This window comes from Hyalella azteca, unplaced genomic scaffold (assembly GCF_000764305.2).
Source record: "Hyalella azteca isolate HAZT.00-mixed unplaced genomic scaffold, Hazt_2.0.2 contig10134, whole genome shotgun sequence".
Lineage (NCBI taxonomy): Eukaryota > Metazoa > Arthropoda > Malacostraca > Amphipoda > Hyalellidae > Hyalella > Hyalella azteca.
In genome coordinates this window covers 124417-148807 of record NW_025940181.1, presented here as the reverse complement: position 1 = coordinate 148807, position 24391 = coordinate 124417, and the positions used below count along the sequence as shown (strand labels likewise).

The 24391-nt window shown below is 37.3% G+C and overlaps 1 protein-coding gene across 2 annotated transcripts; it reads left to right on the top strand.

The window, feature by feature from the left end:
• Window positions 1–9906: 9906 nt before the first annotated feature.
• Window positions 9907–23326, top strand: LOC108679029 (signal peptide peptidase-like 3). 2 transcript variants are annotated; one of them, XM_018167538.2, is made up of 11 exons: window positions 9907–10598; window positions 12525–12602; window positions 13196–13290; window positions 14015–14134; window positions 14781–14859; window positions 15495–15607; window positions 17039–17190; window positions 18622–18783; window positions 19420–19535; window positions 20237–20381; window positions 20666–23326. In XM_018167538.2, exons 1-11 carry the CDS (start codon window positions 10561–10563, stop codon window positions 20732–20734), a joined length of 1167 nt encoding a protein of 388 aa, XP_018023027.1. In that variant the 5' UTR covers window positions 9907–10560; the 3' UTR covers window positions 20735–23326. The 2 variants fall into 2 exon arrangements, with proteins under 2 accessions (XP_018023027.1, XP_018023026.1); XM_018167537.2 differs by having other exon boundaries at window positions 14003–14134.
• The last annotated feature ends 1065 nt before the right edge of the window (window positions 23327–24391 follow it).

The following is a 24391-nucleotide window of genomic DNA, read 5'->3' as shown; positions in this document are numbered from 1 at the left end:
AGCGTTTCATTTGATGCCACGAAATTTAAATGAAGAAATATAAATGTATTTTCTACAAGACATTGACATGTTGTGTCTTGAAATTTAGATGTTCAACAACATTTTCAACAATATATAATTTTTTACTATTTTAACGTCGAAATGTATAATGTTTCTTGAACTGGTGTTATTTGGGGCGAACATATTGTGGTGTAGGTTTCGGTTGAGAAGCGGTTCGAGCTGAACCGGGAGAGCCGGACTCGTGAGTGTGAATAAAGCCGAGGTGCGAGCCTTATTGGTCGGTGCTCGTTGACGTGATGCTGCATAGACTTCATGTGATGATGCGTGGTCGAAATTTTTGCCTCACTTATTTTTGTTAGGCACATGTTGCTCCGTCCCTATTTGTACGTGTTATGGGACGATGATCACATTTATAACCGATTATTACAATGAATCGACGAAAAAATGTCGTAAATTTGGATAAACTTTGAGCTTATTTCCATTACATTTTTACGTCGCTATACTTGCCTCTATTTTTATTTAGTGATAATCCATTTCAGAAGTCTCATTTTATAAATATTGATTATCTGTTTGAATATATATCGAAAACTCATATCAATATGAAACATTGAGATAAAATTTCCTTGTTCCTTATAGAATTACAACTTATTGGCACAGTTTGCCATAGAAACTGGTTTTGGATGTTGCAGTCGAAGACCGGCCTTAGCAATCTACAACTGATGCATACAACAGCCGGAGTAATGGTGGTTCTGTGTAACTAATGCATAAATAACTGAATTGATCAGTGCCGGGGCTACGTTCATAATTGGTAACAATGTGAGGGCGTGACAATTTCCGCCAAAAAGACTTTGGTTTCAATTTTATTCTAGGTGGTTTTGCTTAAAATATTTTTTCTAGGAAGGTTAGTCAAAAAAAATTCCGCTCAAATTCATACGAGTTGCAACTTGTTTATTCACTACACGTCATTTTCTGACCACTTCCTGTAATTTGTGGACATAAAATATCTTTTGACGTGCAACCTAAAGGACAGATATACCGTTATCGCTGCTTCTTTTTACTTTAGACTAATAGTCATGGCTTGACGTGAGGCCGACATCCGCCTAAATAATTTTTATTAAGCGTTCAAGTTTGTACCTGTACGTTTGTACCATACTTGTAACTTTAACAGATGTCGAGTGTATTCTGAAATTAGTCACCATCTCTTGGAGCTTCACGTCCACTTTCTCTTTCAAGAGATGCGCTAGAGCTCGCTGTGCGAGTCTGATGCTTGAAGCGCAACCTGCAGCAGCAGCAGCCCGCATTCCCGACAGCAACTTCTTATCTCTATACTGTTTGTTCTCTGTCCATTTGATAGCATTCTTACTCGAATGCTGTGTGACTAGTTGGCAGGAAGCAGAACTTGATGTGGGGACATTTCGGAAAGATTCGTAATTTCGTAGGGGACATTAGCGATAACACTCGACATCGACATGTTTTTTTATCATTGGGCCTTCCGTTGCTGGTTTCATCGATTTATGATCAACAATTACCCATTGTAAAGTTTAGGCTTCAGAAAAAGCGTAAGATACATTAATTTGTGCGTTCCTTGCCTACTAAACGATTCATCTGCTATCACTGAACTCTTATAGAAGTGGTTCAAGTCTTGCCTTGCTGGTTTTATGTAAGGGTTCCTGTAACCGGCAAAGCACTTTCACTGCCTCCTCAACTCTTGAGAGTCTTGCCTATCTTGCTGGCGTGCAATGCACGTATCCTAGTACCTTTGTATCTCGCCTGAATAGTTATCTTATTCTATTATAATATCCAACAAAAATGTTACTTCATTGCTCGGTATGCATATCAAGTACATCAATTTTGCGTCTCGTGAATACATTCTATAGTGAGGCTCGAATTACTCATTTTTTTTAAGTTCGCTTGTTGCATTGCACTGTCAAATTGCACGGGTTATATGTTATTTTTTGTGTAAAATAGAAGGTTTATAGGCTTTAATCGTATTCTAGTAACGAATAAAAGCTTAGCGCAAGCTTACGGGTTCACAGTGAATAAATTTGAGCTACTCATTTCAAATTCATTCTGCTTGGCTATAGCGATGTTATAAATAAAAAAATTGAATAGCGGATCTGTACGTAAAGTCGCGCTGACGAACCTATTGCCATTCAGCAGTAGTTAACTGCTACTATTTTGCTCGAAGGTCTCGCGGTGCATTAACTTCCACTTGAAAATTTTTTGCGCGGAATGTTAATAATGGTCTCCTACTTATTTAGTTCCGAAGCCCCTCTTTTAACTCAGTCGTGTTTTCCGCATTACTTCGACTCTAAATTAATTTCTTCAACGTTATTTTTATTTTGCAATAACTAGAAAAATGTTTTTTGGTTGTCTACTGGCTTTTATTTTTAGGCGAAGGTATTTGGGTAAATGAAAGATCCTCGCACCAAATAGTTTAACAAAATCCATCTCGCTGCTTTTAGTAGTTCCTGTTTATCTGTGAAATAAATACTGTTTTCTGTTGTCAGAAACACGGAGCAGAGAAGAATTACTGTTGCTTAACTGGAAAATTTTGCTCGCAAAGAACGCCTTTCACTCATAGCAGCTTGTTCTATTATAGTTTCATCATTTAGCTTCAACGAAGTGGAAATTGTTGCTTATTCATCATTTAGTTACTGGCCTGCATCTTTTGCAAAAAAGAAATATTGTAAAACTTTCAAGACAACGATTATTTAACCTTAATTCGTTCAGTGGAACCATGTGCACAAATTTCCCTTTCAATAATTCGGGTTCGTAAACGCAATACTCCAAACACGTCGCCTGACGATGAAATTTGAATGCATGCTTTGTAGTTATTCTGCTTGCGATTTTCAACTCTTATCATCAACAATGTATCATTTTCCGCCTATCACCAAAGTTTCTGGATACGTGGTATAAAATTTGAATGCTTGCTTGGTAGTTTTTTTTACTTGCAATTTTCAACTCTTATTATCATCAATGCTTTATTTTCCGCCTTTCACCAAAGTTTCTGGATACGTGGTAAACGAGGCTCGACATCGCGCCGCGCAGAAGCTGCATGGCGCGCGCGCGCGTGCGTGAGTGAGCGGCTAAACTGCCTGCGTCTTCACTGCTGTCGCCGAGCCGACGCACGCGATCCTATGTTGCGTAACATCGCTCGAGGGTTGCCTCCGTGTTCACACGAGTCACTATTGTCGGCATAAATCGTAATTTTCCGGTGCTTCGAATGAAGATTTTCGAAAGTGTGTCGCAAAGTTTTCATTATCCTTTTAGCGAACGGATATATTGAACATGTGCAATAATTCAAATTTCAAAAGATGAGAATTTCTGAGTACGAAAAGTATGACCAATTTTTACAACACTTCTCTGCAACTACACTTTTTTGTTGTTTGTTTGTTTGTTTGCTACAAATATTATAATCGATTTTTAACACACGTCTACTTATCCTATCGATCTGAAATTTTGCACACTTGCGTCGTAAAATCGGAGACTGCTTGAATTAATTGACGGAATATGTAATTTTACAGATCTAAATTTTTTTCTTACCAAAATAATGTAAAAAGTACCTATTTATATATATAAAAATAGAATAAGTTCATTCAATATGTGTAACATTGGAGACACTGGCCTCTTTAAAAGTGTTGTTTTTAAAAATAATTTTTAAACGCATATTTTTCTTCTTATTATGTTTTAAAAAGTTTTGCATTTTTGAAATTCAAATAGCAGTTGGAAAGTTTATCATATTCTGACTATTTAAAATTATGTAGAATTTAACTTGTATAAATATTTTTTTCTCGCTAAATGGAAATTATGGCACTTTTGCTGGCTGCAATGAATAGCTTGATGTAAACAAAGAGTTAATAGTTGAAATATTCCCTTTATGCAAGACAATTGTAAGAGTTTGCTGGTGTAACATGCAGATGCAGAGAAAAATGTTCTCTAATGACGCAATTAATTGAATTGAGCAGTTCCGTTGTCTTCTGCTGTTGAGCCTTTCATGTCATTAGTATGTAGCGAACTGTGCTGGACGTCTATTTCATCACTTGAGTTCAATTCTACTATGCAGTGTGAACGTAAAGCTTTCAACATCTTTGCCATTATTTTAGCAAAAGGTAACATGTTTTATTAAAAGGTTTCATGTCTATTAAATGTATGTGGTTTTATGCCGATTGCCTTGTCTGATTTACTCGTAAATTAGTGCCAGGTAACAGTTGGGATTTTCTTCCGGATGCAGATGCCATTTCAAGTGTTAATATAATTCTGGTCTTGGTATTCCGCGACGTCTAACCAACAGATATTGAGCAGGAAGTCTTCTTATCAGTTGAATAGATCAACTTAAGGGGCTGAATATTTTCAACAATGGTGATGAGGCGGAGTTAATTCATGCGAGTATTGGAATATAAACGAACAAGTTTAACTATCAATTCCCGTATTTGTACGAGCGTGTAAAATACCTGAAGCATACCACGCCGATTAAAAATATCATTTATGAATCAGCATGACCCCCTTCTGTCCGCTGTTGTTCGTTTGGAAAATTCCAGTTTTTGTTGTCTGAAAATTTCACCAATCGTCTGTGCACTTCTCGAGCTCTATTGTGTACTACTCGTATAAATTCTGTTCATTATTTTGTCTTGTGCCATCACATCAGAATTACTCTTGACCAAATGTGAAAGTAGTTGAACTTCGAGTAGAATTGAAATTCTGAAAAATATTTTCTTGCAACGAATGAGAAACTGGTGAAACCCGACATCCCTTGTGGACTATAGTGCAGCAAAAACCTGGCCTGTTTGAGAAACCGACTGCATCCGAGCTACCGAGACCACGAAGCGAATAGGACTTTATAAGAAGCAAGTCGAGAGTGCCGGCTCTTCATCAGTTTACAAGAGAAGTGAAAGGAAGAATAGCTCAGAATGGAGCAACTCGCTCATCATCCAAAGCCAGTTTGCTAGCATTGTGGCCTTTCCGTTTAGATTTATTATGTGCGTTCAGTTGTGCTCTCGTGTAACGGAACATGCCTGCAACTGAGACTAAACGATGGAATGCTTGATTTGAACGGTCGAATTTCAATGGATAGGGAAGGAATTCTATGTAAGAAAGGAATTCTCGGGCATTTATATGCCATTGCAGTTATTGAGCTAATATTGAGGTAGTTTGGAATTAGTTAGCTGTGAAAATTTAATTAAGAATCAGACAAGCTTTGATTTTTTATGGTTATAAAGAACTTTGCCGATATTTAAGGCTGCAAGTGTCGTCAACCTTGCCATTATTTAAAAAACTATGAGCTGACAAATTAGTAACGATCTTGCCAGTATTATCAGTTATCGTTACTAGTAATTTAACCGTTATTTCTTGGTAAAATAATGCCAATTTCATGTATCAGGATTTCTCATCAAACTACCACGGAGAGAACTTGTATTATTCACCGTCATCGCGTTGCCTGCAGCGCTGAATAGCGAAGGCCACTTGTCGATTCAGAGTCGTTGTCTGTCTCGCTTAATGACTTAATGTTTCCTACAAACTCTGCTGAAGTATTATAGAAAAATTCAACTCAGTACTCACTGCAGTGAGTGACAGAGAGAGCATTTTCTCGTCGTCCAAAACTTGAGGTCACGGACAGACGGACATGGCGAGCACAATAGTGCATTTTTTCCATAAATGAGGAAATGCGCTAAAAATGACAGCTGGTAGCGAGGCTTTTAAGAATTATGAAACAGCGTCTTAGAAGCACCAAAATATTTCTTTATTCTTTATTCTTTCACACACAGAAGCAACACAGCACGACTCAATAGAAAGAGAAAAATAAACATGCTATTTAGAAATAAATGCTTCCAGGTGAAAGGCCTATACAAGCTATAAAAAAGCTTCGCAGGCGTAATAGGTGACGAGTATGAACATAATAGTGGCAACAAGTACAAAAAAATGATACAAATATTACATTCTAAAGTAAAGGCAGTACATAAGTAAATTGTCACAAGAAAAAAATACTATAAGATAAACAACGTTAAATTAATATTGAGCAAGAATATGATCACGAAATTTTGTCTTTAAAATGGATTTGGAACAGTTTATTCTGAAGTCATCAGGCAGTTCATTAAAATGTTTTACACAATTAAAAACAGTGCCATTTTTCTCTATTGCTAAACGGACCGGTGGAAGGTTGAGACGAACGCCTCTGGTATCATGGAAATGATGAGGAACAAGAGGAGCAAAAAAACTTTCAAAAAGACGCTGATCATGAAAAAGTGCCCTATTCATAAACTGTAAAAGCTTAAATTTGTACATGTCGAATTTCAGGATTTTTGACTGTATATATAATTCAGTAGTACGAATCAATGGTACATAGTTAACATATCGAACCCTAAGGATTGACCGCAGTGTCCTGTTCATCAACGTGATAACCGTTTTTTTTGTACAGATAGGCACTCCACCCCATATTACAAGGGTATTAGAAACATGATTTTCAACTGGAATAACAATCTCTTGCATCAGTTGCATGTAGGCTATACAGAAAGCGCGCGTATATAACATCGTCGCGTGTTCAGTCGATCGAGATTTGATGGTTATAGAACATGGAAGATCGCATGTTCTAGATATTACATGAATAACCAGTAGGCGTTGCAGAAAGGAAAATGTATTTTATGATGAACTTGAGGATGTGGATTCGCATTGTAACGCATACTTTATATGTTTGGATGTGGGCAGTAAGACACCGGCATGTAATTGTATAAGACTTCCAAATTATGTATACAGTTTACAACTAAAAGTTTTGTAATTTTTTGTTTTTTTTTCGGTGTTTTTAATTTGCACTCGTCATTGAAGCCGGCATACACAGAACTTTTTCTTTTTAATTTATTTCATTGATAAAGTTGATACAAGAATTTTTTTGGGGAGTAATATCATATTAAAACAATCCGCTCACGAGCGCTGGTCGTATCAGTTTTACCCTACCAGACATCTATATAAGGTCAACGTTGAATTAAACTTTGTTTCGTTGTACCAAGTTAGTTAAACGTTTTTTTTTTGTTGTATCAACTTTGTCAAGTTTGTTTCGTTGAATCAAGTTAGTTGAACCTTGTTTCGACGTCATTTACCTGGTGGGACGAAGCTGGTATTGTTTTAACTGCAATCAGCAGTCGCGCTTTGTCTTCCCGTCAACACAAGGTTTCTCTCAGTTATTCCTGCCAATCAACGATCGTTTTAGATGACCAAATATCTTAAGATATTAACAATTTGAGTCCAGCACCATAAGCAGGGTTTCTGTACTTGTATTTTACACTATAGGATACGTGAAACCTCATTAGTGTTCCATGTGATGGGTCGATATAATGGAAAGTATGGCTTGAGGCTTGTAAACCCGTAAGAAGCGACAGGCTGTTCTGTCTGTCTGTATATATGTCTGTCATTGCGCACTTGCATGCTTGCTTCTTTCAAAATACTACTGTAATTCTTTCAAATAAATCGGATAATCTTGGTTAGCCTGGTATTAGAATCAGTTCTGTTGTAAAATTTGTTTTCGTGATGAGTCGTTTCTCCGTATATTTTCCATATTATTTTCTATATTAATACAATAGCTACGGGATACTTGATCTATGTGTGGTGATATTTTATATCATACGTGATTTATTAGATGCATTAATACATTTAGAGCGTGACCCGCATGAACAGACCACTGCAGCTATCCTAGATGATGAGTCTTCATTAGATGCGTCCGCTGTGCTCTCGCCGTCCCTTGTTGCGTGCGACCCACGTCATCTTAAGTGAACAGCTCGCGTTGAATTATTCCCTGCTTCTGATGCACTGTAGCATGTGTGTTTTTTTTCAGTAGAGATAAAACGCCAAAATTGAGAAAAACTTAATTTTTTGGCGTTTTTAGCGCATTTTCTCATTTATGGAAAAAGGGCGCTATTGTGCTCGTCATGCATGCATGTCCGACCGTGACGTCCGTCCGTGACTTCACGTCATGGAGGGACGAGAAAATGTGCGTGCTCTTTGTCACTCACTGCGGTGAGTACTGAGTTATATTTTTTCCATCTGTCAAGTTATGAGCAGCTCATTGACTTGACTCAATATTGAACTGTAATCTGGCATTATAAACGTGTTCTGCACAGCTGGGCACTCCACTACCATCAGACTTATGACCAATGGTTTTCGGGGTCATGACCCACAGTTTGGCAACCACTGAACCAGATAATTGTTGTCCTGACCTCGTAACAGACATACGCTTCAACTTTTATCTTACATCCTTTCTTAAGCTGGTAAATTTGCATTAACATATTATCCGATATACTCAACCCTTTTTGTGTATGCAAGATTTAATAAATTTAAAGATTGTGTCGTGTAGAATTGTTTTGCAAACCAGTTCCGAGCTTTATGCATATTCCAGTATTTTTACGAGCTCAAATAAGCAAGTTTTTTTTAACTAAGAGATGTTCGACTATTGTTTTCACTTGAAAATATAAATGAGTTATTAGCCCAAATAGTGACTCGTTTTCTGAACGTAGCACCGATAAGCCCTTCTGCTGGTCCAAAATGGGTCAGGTTGACCCAAATAAACGCAAAATGTGCATCCTCTTTTTGACCAAGAGCCATACTTTCAAAATTCGCTAAGTGAACGTGAGTACTTACGCTCTATTATCTTGTCTATGATTGGTGAATTTTACTTGAAAGGCCGTCAATGATTGGCTGATGAACTTACGATCTCTTAACCCCGTAAAAATTTACAGACGCGGCAGCTTCTGATTTGGAGTACCAGAAGCTAGGGCGACTCTAAATTTTGTTAGGGATTTTTTTTTTTTTGAAAGTATGGCCCCAAGTCTCACTCGTTTCTTCTGCTCACAAACGCAACATATGTCGTATCCTTGCCCAGGATACGACCTGATCCTACGTTTGGACATGATACCTAACCAAAGATAAGCGCAATAAATAAACGCGTCAGATATTAGCCTTCTGTGATTTGAATGCTCCTCATCTGGAAATAGTCGCCAAATTTTGATTTACCTTTTGATTTGATTTTGATCTACCAAGTCTTAAATTTTGATTTACCTTTTGATTTTGATTTACCAAGTCTTAAATTTTGATTTACTTTTTGTTTTTGATTTGATTTTGATTTACCAAGTCTTAAATTTTTATTTACCTTTTGATTTTGATTTACCAAGTCTTAAATTTTGATTTACTTTTTGTTTTTGATTTGATTTTGATCTACCAAGTCTTGAATTTTTATTTACCTTTTGATTTTGATTTAACAAGTCTTAAATTTTGATTTACCAAATCTTAATCATAATCGGGATTCTGGTCAGCTTTTTAATAAAATTATAATTTATGACTTATTTTTTGGGGTTTTTAAAAAAATAACACGATAGTTATATTATCCTAAATTAAATTCTAGGCTACGATCGATGATTTTCGATCTATAGTTATTTTAATAATCTTAACGAATAGCTTGCTACTTATCGTATGCTTAGCGTCGAATTGCTGGACCAAAAATGTGTGCAGAAACTATTTCCTAATGAGAAAATCATCAAAAAAATAAAAGAACAAAACGAGCATTCAAACTTTTCTTGCTATTAGAAGCCAATCCATTTAGCAGAAAATAATTTTCATAATTTTTTGATTTAGCGTAATTGGCCCTAATGAGGATTAATTAAACTAAATGAGTTAATGAGATCCAGGTGATGATACTGCAATGACTGCAAAGATTCTTCTTTCGTTCTAGGTCTTCATAATTTTCGGCGGTCGAAATGCGATTTTTATTGCTTAGTTTCAAAAGTAGGTATGCAATTAAGGAATTTCGAATAAATTTTAGTGCTTACAAATGACCAATTATTTTTCATTTTGTTCAATTAGAGCACTCATGAGTGTGAGCCTTGCATAATCATGTACTTCCCCATTATGAAACCATTGCATATGATCGAATAATAATCTATTTTATTTTTCTACAGAGTTTATTCGTATTCAAGTCCGAATATTATTTTGCAATGGCAGCCTCTGAGGCGACATGTTTATGACTGCCGACCGTACCTACTTAAGTATCACAATAACGTTTTTTATTTGGCTCCTTGTACTGACGTTCAGATGACATTTCTCTCCAGTTCATTCCTACACACGTCGTCTGTTTCCTTCGATTCTTGTGTTTCCTTTTTTCCCTTCTCGTAAATTTGATAATTATTCCTTCTCTCCTAGTACTGCTCACACCAAAGATATATAAGGACTCAAAACTTTGTTCCGCATCTTTGTTATACTCAGTGCCTAATGGTTCGATGCCTCGCAGTTCATGTCAATGACACTACCTCTTAAGATTTACACGCAGAACGCGAAGTCTCGTTGCAACACTGGATAATACTTACGCCTGGCTTGTGACCTTGCCCTTTGTCTAGTTATCTGTTCGACGCTTCGACTAGTCGACTCGAATAGCTTCCATTAGTTACTAGTTGTTACTGTGATAAGTCTCATAGCTAGTCTAGTTAGAACGTGTCTTTACGTGTTCAGTGCCTTAATCTAGGGGGGGTTGCTATTGTTTTATCTAGAGAAATAAGTCGATTGATCGACTCGCTATCGTCCATTATGCCTACTACTCAAGTGCAGACTCCGATCACTCTCATGTAAGTGCATTAAATCTTCATGTTATTAAGGCCGTCAAATTTACGCTCTGTTATTTTGTTTGAAATTATTTGTAGCATTACGTTCATCAAACATTGTATCGTAATTCTTGATGTAATTTTATTTCTTGATGTAATTTTTTGAACATGTTATATAGTACAATGAAAACATGGCATAGTTTTATATTTTATTCTTTATTGTTGCTGCTAATTGATATGTTATCCTTGCACAAATATTATTAATAATTTTTTATGTCTGTTAAAGTATAACTTAACCAATAACTTATAAATGGTAAACCTCTCTGACTTTTGAAAAGGTCGAATTGTTGACGCCCGTATGGCAAGAGCTGCACAGATCTGAATTCTACGGGAAAGCTGCAATTAGAAAACCTCTGGTTTTGAATACAAATTCCTCCAAGCGTTTAGTGTGGTGTAAAAACCTTCAGAATTGGTCCCTCGAGTAGTGGAAAAATGTGATATTTTTCTGACGAATCATCGTTTACCTTATTTCCAACCTCTGGCCTAGTTTACGTTCGGAAACAGCCAAAAGAGTCATTTAATCCCGACTGCCTCCTCCCAACAGTAAAACATAGCGGGGGATCTGGAATGATATGGGTTCTAATTCTTGGAAATCCGGCCGACCAATGATTTCTCTTCATGGAAGAATCAACAGCCGTGACTATTTAGGAAGTTTTGAGGACCAAGTTCATCCAGTGATTCAAGCACTGTTTTCGGAGGGGAACACCATATCTTTCAAGATGATAATGCTCGATTTATACAGCTGGAATTGCCAAAAATATATAACGAGGAACATTCTAATCAAGTTGAGCTTCCATTTGGCCACCACAATCACCAGACCTGAATATAATCGAGCATTTATGGTCGATTTTAAAGATGCTAGACAGAAGTCGATTTCCGCTGCCTTCGTTTTCAAAAGAGCTTAAGGGAGTTTCAACTGTAGAATGGGTTAAACTCCTTTGAAAACAATTAACAATATGAATGAATCAAATACCTCGGGGAATTGAGACTGTCTTCGCCACAAAATTTGGACCTACACCAGTAACACCACACTAAAATATATTTTGTGGATTTCTAGGGCGTTTCCCTTATTTTGTCTAACCCCTGTACTCTGATACTCTGAAGTCTTAATGACTGTAAGCTCACAAGCGTTTTGACGCTCTTCACGTGAACAATGCAACATAATGATTAATTGATGGAAAATTCGTGAATCACCTATCAGTCGACATTCAGGTTTGAAAAAATGGCTCTATAGTTCTTGTGACAATGGAAGTAAATTATCCATTAATTTTCTTCATCATAGTCTTGTGCAGACTACCAATTCTGATTATTTCGCTAATATTTTTGACAATGTGCATTTACATTATACGCTTTCGTTTACTATTGAAATGTTGAATCACGGTCTCTGTGAAATGTTGAATCACGGTTTAATTTTGGACGCTATTAAGTAATAATAAGGTTAGTGAGCACAAAAATTGCCTAACTCGCATTTCAGAGTTCTAGTGCCGTTCGTCCTGCGAACGAACGGCCGTGACTCCATGAGAGCTGCAGGTGCTGCCTGGGTTACTTTCCCCTCACTCCGCTCGCTGTACGGGCCACACCAGCCTAAAAACTAGACACCTCCCATGCTGGCATTGTACTCGTACGGGCGCAAAATACTGCTTGCACATCTCATTAGCTATTTTGCACACCTCATTAGCTATTTTGCACATCTCATTAGCTATTTTGCACATCTCATTAGCCATAGCTCGTCTCTTGTGCTTCTTTAAGGTATCTTATGAACTGTCCACGATTTCTGTGCCACAAGGAAAAGTGTTCCACGCTGCAAATTCTATTATTTTTTGGCCACAGAGATTCTTCCTAATTCCTGTGTGTGAGAATTTTTTTACAACGGTTTTCTATCTATTTCAGGGCGTATTCAATCGTGGATTCGTCACGAGTCTCCACCTTCCTCATATCAATCCTCCTCATCGTCTATGGCAGCTTCAGGTGAGTTACTCTCGGAAAAAAAGGTCAATATGCATCTTTTGCTTCACGGTCCACTTGAAATATTACAGGCACATCGTAATATGAAGACGGAAGTCAGCCGTATTGTGTTTTCAGCAAAAGTTGAACTAAATGCAAAGAACTTTTTGATGTCGTTGAAAGAAATAATGATAATGTTCTCGCTGCGTTTGCTTAATGCTTGTATAGTTAGAGTGATTGTTAACGTTCGACCTTTTTAAAGCAATTCGACAACTTTCAAGTACATAGTAATTATTTTATTAGAGTAGCTATTGTTTTTTTCTTTCTGACTGTTGCTGCGGCTTGATGAGGCTGTTTAATTAAAAATTACCCACTAGATCATTCGAGCGTTCCGCGTACGAGTGCCCGTATGATCGTTAGTTTAGTGCAATTCAACTTGCCTTGATCAATTTGCTGCTAAATTTTCTCAAAATTGTTACTCAAATTTAACTTTTACAAAGTATGGACAACATAAGAAACAGTAACGCCATTTCCGACTCATATGATGTTCCTAAAATGTGTTTGTTTTGTCGTATGACACCGAGAGCCAAGTCTCAAGATGCTCGTTGATGTTGCAGATCACTCAACATGGAACAGGAGGCGAGGGAGAGAGAGAAGGAGAAGGAGAGACATAAGCTGCTAGGTCTTCCTACGCCTGCAGCTCAGGAAAACAGTGAGATTTTCCCTCTTTATTTACGCTTAACAAAATGTGAAATATTGCGTTACTGTGTTGTTCAATTCAGCTAATCGGTCCTGATCTCTACACTGTCCGTCCATGAGTTGCGATGCATTGCATCTCAGCTTGAGGTGTGGTCCTATTCGTGCACTGTATTGCACATGACGTATCGGTATTTTTGCCTAATAATAGAATTATCATTGTACAAATGACTTTTAGTTGTGGAATAAAATAATGCCGATAAACTAATACAAACTAATGCTACTAATACTAAGTTACTAACTAAGATTACCTAATAATACTAATACATCTATACCTGACATAGTTCTCATGTTCCCAATTAACGCTATTCTCGTGAGCAAGAGAAGCCATAATTATAATTTCTAACCACAGACATCGTTATCACAATAAACTTTAACTCTGTAATATTACAGACGTTGGTCATTCACGCATATTTGATAACCTTCATCATCATTGTCCACAACTGCTTGAGTTGCTGCTAACATTTCACGCATTACCGTTACCAGCATCATCATAACTATCATTAAGCAGTGCAGTATACGATATAGCTTCGATGCAGCCTTCGTTACCAACATCATCATAACTATCATTAATATTTGCATTTCCTCGTGCAAATTCAGTTTACTTGTTTATATTTACGAAGCTGTAAGTTTTAAGCAGTGCAGTATACGATATAGCTTCGATGCAGGCTTCTTTACAGACGTGCAGACGCTGGACAGTCTGCAGGCGATGTGTCTGCCTCTGGGTGCCTCCGTGTCGCTCCTCGTCATGTTCTTCTTCTTCGACTCCATGCAGATGCTTTTTGCCGTCTGTACCGCCAGTGAGTCCACTTTACTGCTACATATTTCTGTATACTAGCAATAAACTTCAAATTTTTAGATTATCGCAATTACATTGATATCTCTCGCGTATCTAGGGAGTTTGTGAGGACTTTCGTGTCATGCCAGTGAGTCCACTTTAGTGCTATATATTTCTGTATACCGTCAAGTGGGGTGACTTCGGCCACCACGACAACAGAAACAAGTGGCAGCAAAACATAATAAACGTTGGCCAAAGTCATCCCAGTCAGTTTTGCCAACATTTATTATTCTGTTTTGCTGCCATTTATTTCTGTTGGTGGCCGAAGTCACCCCAATTGACGGTACTAGCAATCAATTTCGATAATTTTTTAGATTATCTCAATTCCATTGATATATCTTGTGTACGGTATCTAGAGAGTTTATCAATATTTTCATTAATCGTTATCTTATATATTCATGAGTGGAAAAGATATCAACTGTTTCTTGTATTGTATGGAATACATGTCAACTGGTTCTCTTGTCCTCGTTGCAGGCATCACAAATGTATACTAATAGCTTATTTATTTCTTGTATTTCAATCTATCTAAAACATCGCTTTTTACTGTGAACAATTTCTAAGTCGCATTTATTTACTCAATGAATTAAGTGTGTTGTGTTTTGTTTCAGTTATCGCTACCGTGGCGCTGGCGTTTCTGCTGCTCCCGATGTGCCAATACATCATCAGGCCGTGCACGGACAACAAAAAGTGAGCCTTCCACCCGCCCCGTATCTCTGGCGAAGTTTCCACACGTTATTGCAATCTATCTTTCTTTCCATTAATTACCTGATGCGTGCGAAAAAAACGGAATATCTGAGATATTGTATAAGCAAGTTGAAGACATCATTTTTATTGTGAACGATCAAATCATAGTTGGAGCCCAAAATGTTGTTTGCCATTAAATTATTTCTTAACTTAATAGTCTGTCATTTCTCACATTCAAGCCATTCATGCCTGTAAAGTTATTTTTAGAACTTGAAAGGTAATGATAACTGAGGCTGAAATTTGCGCAGGCAAAAAAGTTCTCTATTTTTTAATCGAAAAAAAATCCGATGAAAAATTGCTCTTACTTGGATGTTCAGTTTTTTCAATAGATTGTAATTTTTTTCAATTTACTTGTTTCAATATTTTTTCATATTCCCGGTTCTGGTGGCGCCAATTCGTCTTACTTGTATCATCCTATAAAAATATTAAAATTAACATATGGTATGTAGTTTTTCTGCGACCGAGGCTTTGTACAGATGACTTTTGTCATCTGTACACTTTTTTGTACACTTTTTTACACTTTACTGTAAACTTTTTATTACAAATGCGAAAGTGTCTCATGATTCCCGTCCCTGCAGGATATCATTCGGCATGTGTGGACGCTTCACGGGCGCTGAGATTTTATCCTTCTGCCTGTCAGTGACCATCGTCTGCGTGTGGGTTCTCACGGGACATTGGCTGCTCATGGACGGTCAGTTTTATCATATTACGTAAATATTTTATCTCATTCATTACCATAAGAGGGTGAAAATTTTAAAAATTTACTAACTTATTTTGATATTAAGATTTGAATTATTTCTGTATAACATATGTAGGTACCCGTAAATATTTTATCTCATTCATTTCCATGGGAGGGTGAAAAATTAAAAAAATTAACCAAGTTATTTTGCTATTAAGATTTGAATTATTTCTCTATTACATATGTACCTGTGAATATTTTCCCTTATTCCATTTCCATAGGATGATGAAAAATTAACTATGTTATTTTGATGATAATAATCATTGAATTAATTCTGTATAGAATGTGAAAGCAACATTTTTAGATAGTTTCTTCGTATTCACTGCTGTGATAAATCAAAACGAACCTTATTTTCATTTTCTGCGAGATATGCAGACCAATGTTTGGTGTTATTCACTATTATATGCGGCACCAATTCAATGATGCTCGTTGCGATAGTACCTTGACTACTTGATAGATGATGAACCTTCTAATTGCTATGCTGCATATCATATATTCTATGCTTTATATCATATATGCTATGCTATATATCATAAATGCTATGCTACACGTGACACATGCTAAGCTACATATGATAAATGCTATGCTACACGTGATACATGCTAAGCTACATATGATAAGTTCTGTACTACAAATGATAAATGCTATGCTACATATGATAAATGCTCTGCTACAAATGATAAATGCTCTGCTACATATGATAAATGCCATGCTACAAATGATAAATGCCATGCTACGTATGATAAATGCTCTGCTACAAATGATAAATGCTCTGCTACAAATGATAAATGCCATGCTACAAATGATAAATGCTATGCTACAAATGATAAATGTCATGCTACAAATGATAAATGCTCTGCTACAAATGATAAATGCCATAAATGTCATGCTACATATGATAAAAGTTATGCTACAAATGATAAATGCTATGCTACAAATGATAAATGCTATGCTACGTATGATAAATGCTATGCTACAAATGATAAATGCTCTGCTACAAATGATATATGCTATGCTACAAATGATAAATGCTATGCTACAAATGATAAATGCTCTGCTACAAATGATGAATGATATGCTACAAATGATAAATGCCATGCTACAAATGATAAACGCTCTGCTACAAATGATAAATGCCATGCTACAAATGATAAATGCCATGCTACAAATTATAAATGCCATGCTACAAATGATAAATGCTCTGCTACAAATGATAAATGCTCTGCTACAATTGATAATAGCTATGCTATTAATGATAAAGGTTAGGTATGCAACAAATGATGAATGCATGCCATGCTACAAATGATAAACGTTATGAATATATAATCCAGCAATATGAATATATAATGACGGCAAAGTGTTAACGATGACTTGTACACGCAGCGATGGGCATGGGTCTGTGCGTGGCGTTCATCGCGTTCGTGCGGCTGCCGAGCCTGAAGGTCTCGACGCTGCTGCTGATGGGGCTGCTCGTGTACGACGTCTTCTGGGTCTTCTTCTCCTCCTATATATTCAACGCTAACGTTATGGTCAAGGTGGGAGGCCCTTAATTCGCATTTAGTAGCGACTTTTTTAATGCTTACGTTATGGTCAAGGTGGGAAGCCCTTAATTTGCATTTAGTACCTAGCGACTTTTTTAATGCTAAGGTTATGGTCAAGGTGGGAGGTGTTCAGTTCTCATTTATGCAGTACCGGTAATGACTTCTTTAACGCTAACGTTATGGTCAAGGTGGGAGGTCGCATTTAGTAACGACTTCTTTAAAGCTAACCGTATAAGTTTATTGCTATATATGTTCTATTAAATGTGATAGTTTTTATGGACGCTTGCCGAGACACTGTAATGAATGTTAGGTTCTTCAAAATGGGAGGTGTTCAATTCGCACTTAGTAATGACTTCTTTAGCGCTAACGTTATGGTCAAGGTGGGTCTTCAATTCGCATTTAGTAATGACTTATTTGAAGCTAAACTTATGGTCAAGGTGGGAAAGTCTTCAATACGTATTTAGTAGTGACTTCTTTAAAGCTAACGTTATGGTCAAGGTGGGAACTCTTCAATTCGCATTTAGTAATGACTTATTTGAAGCTGAACTTATGGTCAGGGTGGGGAACTGTTCAATTCGCACTTAGTAATGACTTATTTGAAGATAACCTTATGGCCAAGGTGGGGAACTCATTAATTCGCATTTAGTAGTGACTTATTAAACGTTAACCTTATGGTTAAGGTGGGAGGTGTTAAATTCGCATTGCTAGTTGTGACTTCTTTAACCTGATTGTTGATTTTTCAAATCTTGAAGCATCGTTTATTTATAACATTTACCTTTGGCTGTTGGATTTGAACTGTGAGTGAGGGGAAAATATTGAATGAATTGGTACTGAAGAATAATAATTCGAAATGAATAAATTTTCCCATGCTTGCAAATTTTGTGTTTTTATCGTTAAAATTCTACTCTTCAAGTTGCTAGTATCAATCATACAACATCTGTAATTTAATCACAAGATTCTTTTATCTTTCATCATTCTTAATTCTGGATTAGATGACTGAGCTGCAAAATTTCATATTTTTACATTGCCATAGGCAAGTCTAGATTTTAGTCTTGCGCTGTAGGTAGGTTAGAGCTTCTTCCATGTCATATTTATACCGGGTATGTTTGTTATTAAATGAATTAATAAGATCGGTCCAAGATTCATAGGTTTTCACGATTGTCGCGTTAAGTAACATTTGTAGTTGTTATTAAATAAATTAATGAGATCGGTCCAAGATTCATAGGTGTTCACGATTGTCGCGTTAAGCAACAATTGTACGTATTTGTTATTAGATGAATTAATGAGATCGGCCCAAGCTTCAACGGTGTTCACGATTTTCGCGTTAAGCGACCTTTGTGTTTGTTATTAGAATAATTAATAAGATCTGTCCAAGATTCGTAGGTGTTCACGATTACAGTGTTGTGACAATATTTTTCATGTCAGGTGGCCACGAGGCCCGCAGAGAATCCCGTTGGTGTGATGGCACGCAAGCTGCACTTGGGCAGCATGGCCCGCGATGTGCCCAAGCTTTCGTTGCCCGGCAAACTCGTCTTCCCTTCCATGCAGCACAGCGGACACTTCAGCATGTTGGGTCTCGGTGACGTGGTAAGCTAACAAATTCAATATTGCTTTTTGCACTGAAATACAGGCTTTCTTTTGCCTAACATTGTTATTAGACCTGAATCTGTTTCAAAGAGAAACCTGCAGAACCGTTCATGTTAGCATTCTAAGCCACGCTTATCTTGTGAAGGATTTTTGCCCCAGTAATGCCCGCCAGGATCCGCGTTTTCTGTTCAATATATTCATGCAAAAATAGTTTCAATATAAAAACGAGTTAGATTGTTGTGGTAGTAAAGTTTGGATTTAAGAGGGTAACATTTTTAAACTCGGCTTTGACTGCCGCGTAGAGGAATTATTTTTTAATTTAGTTGTTTGCTAATTATCTTGGCCGAGCATATGTTCGTAGCTTCCGTCGTGTTATTTTCTGCAAATTACTAACCTCCATCACTGGAAAACGATGCGTCTCTGAGCGGACTCAGTCCACTGTGAGTGGACTCAGTCGACTGAGAGTGGACTCAGTCCACTGTGAGTGGACTCAGTCGACTGAGAGTGGACTCAGTCCACTGTGAGTGGACTCAGTCCACTGTGAGTGGATTCAGTCCACTGTGAGTGGTCTCAGTCCACTGTGAGTGAACTCAGTCCACTGAGTGGACTGAATGATTGTTTGTACTGTGCGTGCAGGTGATGCCGGGTTTGCTGCTGTGCTTCGTACTTCGCTACGACGCCTACAAGAAAGCTCAGCTGCTCTCTACCGAGGCCGGCGTCCCTGTGCCGCCATCACACATGAACAGAATCAGGTGACCTGCTTGCTTCTCAAAATATTTTTTGTATGCGTGCTGTGCTTGTTTAATATCCTTCTAAAAGGGGGTTAACAATTCCAACTTGTGTTTTACCGTTACAAACGTTCGACTAAATTTTCTAGCCCGCTATTTTCCTGTGAATGTGCTGCCGAATTTTTATGGTGTTCTTGTAATTTTTGTGCTGAAATAACAGATTAATGAAAAATATAGAAGCAAAGAAAACGATTAGAATATCACCAGATTTTTATTGAAAACATTTCAGAGAACAGCCCCATCACGTGTTCAATGATCAATCAATTCAAGTATAATCTGAAATGTTATCGTTTGTTTGATGATGATTCACATGTTTTATTTAACATTGAACTGAAAGGGGAGCTGGTCTTTGAAACATTCTTAGTAGAAATAAGGTGAATTCCCTTCTCATTTTCCTTATTTTCTTTGCCCTAAAAAGTCAACACTCGAAGCAGTTTAATAGCTCTGATGTTAGCCTGTTATTTTAGCTCAACTGTTTTCCATTACCGTGCTGACGTAAATTTTCACAGTTTAAAGTGATAATTTACAGTTGTATTCCTTTCTTACAAGTTTCAGCATGATAGCTAAGTATGATTATTATGCAAGTGCTCTTTCAAACAAGGCTTCCTTTATTTAGGAACGATTGATATTCCATCTAATCTCTAGACAATTACGATGACTTGCAGCTATTTTCACTGCTCGTTGATCGGGTACTTCTTGGGCCTTCTGACGGCGACGGTGTCAAGCGAGGTGTTCAAGGCTGCCCAGCCTGCGCTGCTCTACCTCGTGCCCTTCACGCTCCTGCCGCTCCTCACCATGGCCTACCTCAAGGTGAGGCTCTCATCGAGTCGTTGAACACTTCATTCGTAGTAAACCTTAAGATAAGTCTTCCATGGCCTACCTCAAGGTGAGGCTCTCATCGAGTCGTTGAACACTTCATTCGTAGTAAACCTCAAGATAAGTCTACCGTGGCCTATCTCAAGGTGGGACCTTATAGAGGCGTTGAACATTTGTTACATGGTCCGACCCTCGCACAACTCTGTCCTCTCCATGGCCTACCTCAAGGTGGGGCTCTCATCGAGTCATTTTTGTTCTGACTGTGTTCGTTTGTGCAGGGTGACTTGAGAAGAATGTGGAGCGAACCTTTCATCAACACGAGCCCGAGTAAACACCAAGACGTGTGACCTTGCGCTGGACCTCTTCTGCAGCCCCTCATCCCTTTCATCGTGTTAATTATAATCTATGTAAACGAATTATTATCTACGCCTCAAAGGATGATTTTCTTCGTCGTTTATCATGTGACACGCCACTCCAGTTCGTGTATTTCAGTGTTACTTGTGTGGAGTTAATGTGTTGAAAACAGGTTCTGTTTTCATACTGAAGTGAAAAGAAGATTATGTACAGTACTAAACTAACGCCATGACCTCATGAGTTTGGAAATGAATGAGTGTGTCTTTATGATCGAACGTTCGTGTGCGTACAAGACATTCGACACCTCGGGATGTGATGTGAAAATTTCTTACAGCGATTCGCATCACAAGGCTCGCAATTTCTATCATTGACGAAGAATTAATGTATAGATAGTAAACTGAATTTATGTCTCTGAATCTACCCATCTGTGTAACGTGCAGTGTGATGTTTGGCGTTGAGATGCTAGCCAATTATGTACAGTAGCAGCTCTGAACGGAACTTAATAATGAGATAGGAGCTGAAACTTAGTCCCTTGATTTTTTAAGTGTTACCTACAGTGAAGTTCTGCATTGAAATTTCCGACTCGAAAACAAATAATTTAAGATAATGTACGTTTCATGTATTTTTTTCTTTATTTTGAATGTCCAATATTAGTTTGGATGTTCAATTGGTAGGTCTAATTGTTTGGAAGATACAGGTAATGTTTAGAAACATCAATGCTCTTCGAAAAGTTAGCTGGATTTAGATGTAAAATTGCTGCTGGTGAACTCAGATGCTGAAGAAATGAAATATCCTGGTGGTTATTTTTAGGCTTTCCAACCGAATGCGATATTAATGTTGCTCATTTAATAACTTCTCTGGAAGTTTTATTTGGCCCTTTCCTCTCTGCCTCCAATAATTTCTTATGTCACAAAATCAATAGAATTACCGCAAGATGGTCGCTTGCTGTATTTATGTTCTCCATTTTTGTTTTGTTTATCAATGATATTTTCTACCAAAGAAATGCCCAGCTGCTGTAAAGTTTACTTTGTTCATGAACACGTCACGTTGATATTATTTCTCGTCTGAGTTCTTTTCATCTTGTAAAAAATGAAGAATAACAGGCTTATAATACATAGAATACGAGAGAAGGTGGCAATCTAGTCTAGATCTTTAGTTTGAGGTTTATAACTCACGAATATCTCCCATATTGCGATGTTTGCATCATGTAAGAACTTTCCCTGCGTAAAATAGCACTGATATAAAAGCTTGCTAGTAATTAAATTTTTTCTGTTCGAAGCTCTAAATGTACAAGATGCCAAAACACATTTATAAAGTCTTGATTATCCCATAGCTTTCTAAGCTGGGTGTCACACCGATTCTTTCGGGATTTTCTTATTGTTTTTTTCTTTGTATAGCAAAGCATGTGTTCCTTCTTATTTAGATGTTCGGCCGATGAATCAGTGCACCCCTAAATTGTGGAGCTTCCTCAGTGTTTTACCAAGCTGTCGACGGCCTTGCGCTTGCAGCTCACTAACTTTATTACTACAAGGAGAAGATCTCACCTCGACTGCGAATGAAAGTGTTGTTTGTTTAAAACAGCGTATCATTCGTCACTGGATTATATCCTGATTATTGATGAAGATTTTTTTACGACTGCTGGTAACGTTAATGTAGCCCGAAAAAAAGTCATTGTTTTGTTATAATTTGCATTTTATTGTCATTACTCTGTGTTGTGCAAGTCGGGGCTTATCATTCATTCATCGTTCGCTCGAAGTGGCCTTGAAATGCGTCTCATCAACTTTATCTTCCACCACTGAAAAAGCTCAGCAGTATTTAATTTTTTGTTATTACCGTCCATTATTGAACCCATAACGTTACTGGCGTCTATTATTCAACACATAATGTTGCCAGCTTTCATTATTCAACACATAATGTTGCTAACGTTCATTATTTAATACGTGATTTTGCTAGCATATCGTAATGGTCAGGAGTTGTTCGTTTTTGACTTGCTCATACTGTTTCAACGAATTCTCTGTCATATATTGGGGAATGGAAATACCTTGTGCAAGTTAGAACCTTAGATTTTTTCTATCTTTATTAAAATTATTTGTTATGAAAAAACGACAAGCTTCTTGCTCAAAAGGCTTGTTTGATCAAAGGACATCCGAGCTAACTCGCCTATTTATTATTTGGCCCGCCTCAATCATTGAATATTCCAGGATCCACTTCATAGCTCCTTCCAAATGATGCGATGGAGTATTTTAGCCCCTGTTCATTATAAACTCATATTAGGCTTGTAATTCTGTGCATCGTTAAGTTTTGCTCATTTACAGTCCTAAATTTAGTTCATGAACTTTTTTCTAAATAACGTTCATGTGATCGATTTTTTCATTTTTTACCAATTTTTTTTATTATACGGTACGTACGCATCAGTTTCTTTTTGTGTATCGGATTTTTTGGTGCAAGTTGATCAATTTTGCATGAACAAAATAAGCAGCGGGTATGGTAGCTGGTCTCTGTGATTCTTCCACTCAAATGATTGTAACAACATCCCTGTACTTCTGGTATAAGATCTTTGTGAACTGAGATGAGATTTTAGGTAACGAACTATTATGAGTTACTCATTTAGTTTTATTTGTATAGCATGAACACGAGATTTTATGTTGGCTTTATTTCTACACTCATTTGTGTTGCGCCCTATTTTTATTTACATGTATGAAGGAGAACATGCAACCATTTTGATTTACGCGCAGGAATCGGGCTTACTAGGCTAGAATGAAGCATCTCAAGCTTCTTGAGCATTGGTTTGACGGCTGCAGATCGATTTATGCTGTCCATTTTTTTCCAGGAGACGGATAGTGATGAAAGTTTTTTCCTTACGTTAGAGAATACATGATTATGCCAAGTACTCCCTCGCGAGAGGATCTTCTCTGTAGTCTTCATTGCTTTTGCATATCTGCACGTACGCAATTCTTTTTCTGTTCTGTGTTACCTCGTCCTAGTTATGTGTTTCTGCGTGTATAATTTTTTACACACCGTAACTATATTTTTTTGGCCAAGGTAGTGCGCTTGATGACCTGATCTTTGCACTACTGACTATGCCATAAATTTAACCGGAAATTTAGAAGGATATTAAAACCCAAGTGCATCGTGTGTTGATGTGACGCTCTGTCCATTTGTGTTGCAGGTATTGAACTTTCGTTAATTTTTGATCAACTGTTTCGTCAGAATTACCTTTCTAACAAAAATAAATGCGTGGCTTTCAGCCTTTCGGATGATATGCACGCCAACGGTCATGAAAATTTATTTTGTCAACTTGGTGAACTTGAGGCTATTCGAGGTTTGCTCTAAATCATTATTGCTCCGTTTTGCGAAATCTTGCATAAGAGTAACATAATGCGACAAAATTTAGTTACGGCATCTTAAACTTTTTTCGCATCTTAAACTTTTACTTCTGTGTACATAAATATTATCATTTTACAAAATGTCATCAGAATCTCATATAGATACCTATTTTCATACCACTCATCACTGTATGTATCGCTAAGCTGTCTATTTCTATGCACCGTTGAGAATCTTCTGCGTCATTGAAGACTAAATTTGAATAATATTCGGCGTTATTCAAACCGACATTTCAAGCGCTGCAAGACTGTAGCTCGCAGCGATCG

Bases quoted from the DNA above. Each gene is read 5' to 3' on its own strand.
- LOC108679029 (XM_018167537.2), top strand. From the start codon at position 10,561: ATGCCTACTACTCAAGTGCAGACTCCGATCACTCTCAT. The intron at 10,599-12,524 runs GTAAGTGCATTA...TATCTATTTCAG, and splicing joins CAGACTCCGATCACTCTCAT to GGCGTATTCAATCGTGGATT. The intron at 18,784-19,419 runs GTAAGCTAACAA...CTGTGCGTGCAG, and splicing joins TGTTGGGTCTCGGTGACGTG to GTGATGCCGGGTTTGCTGCT.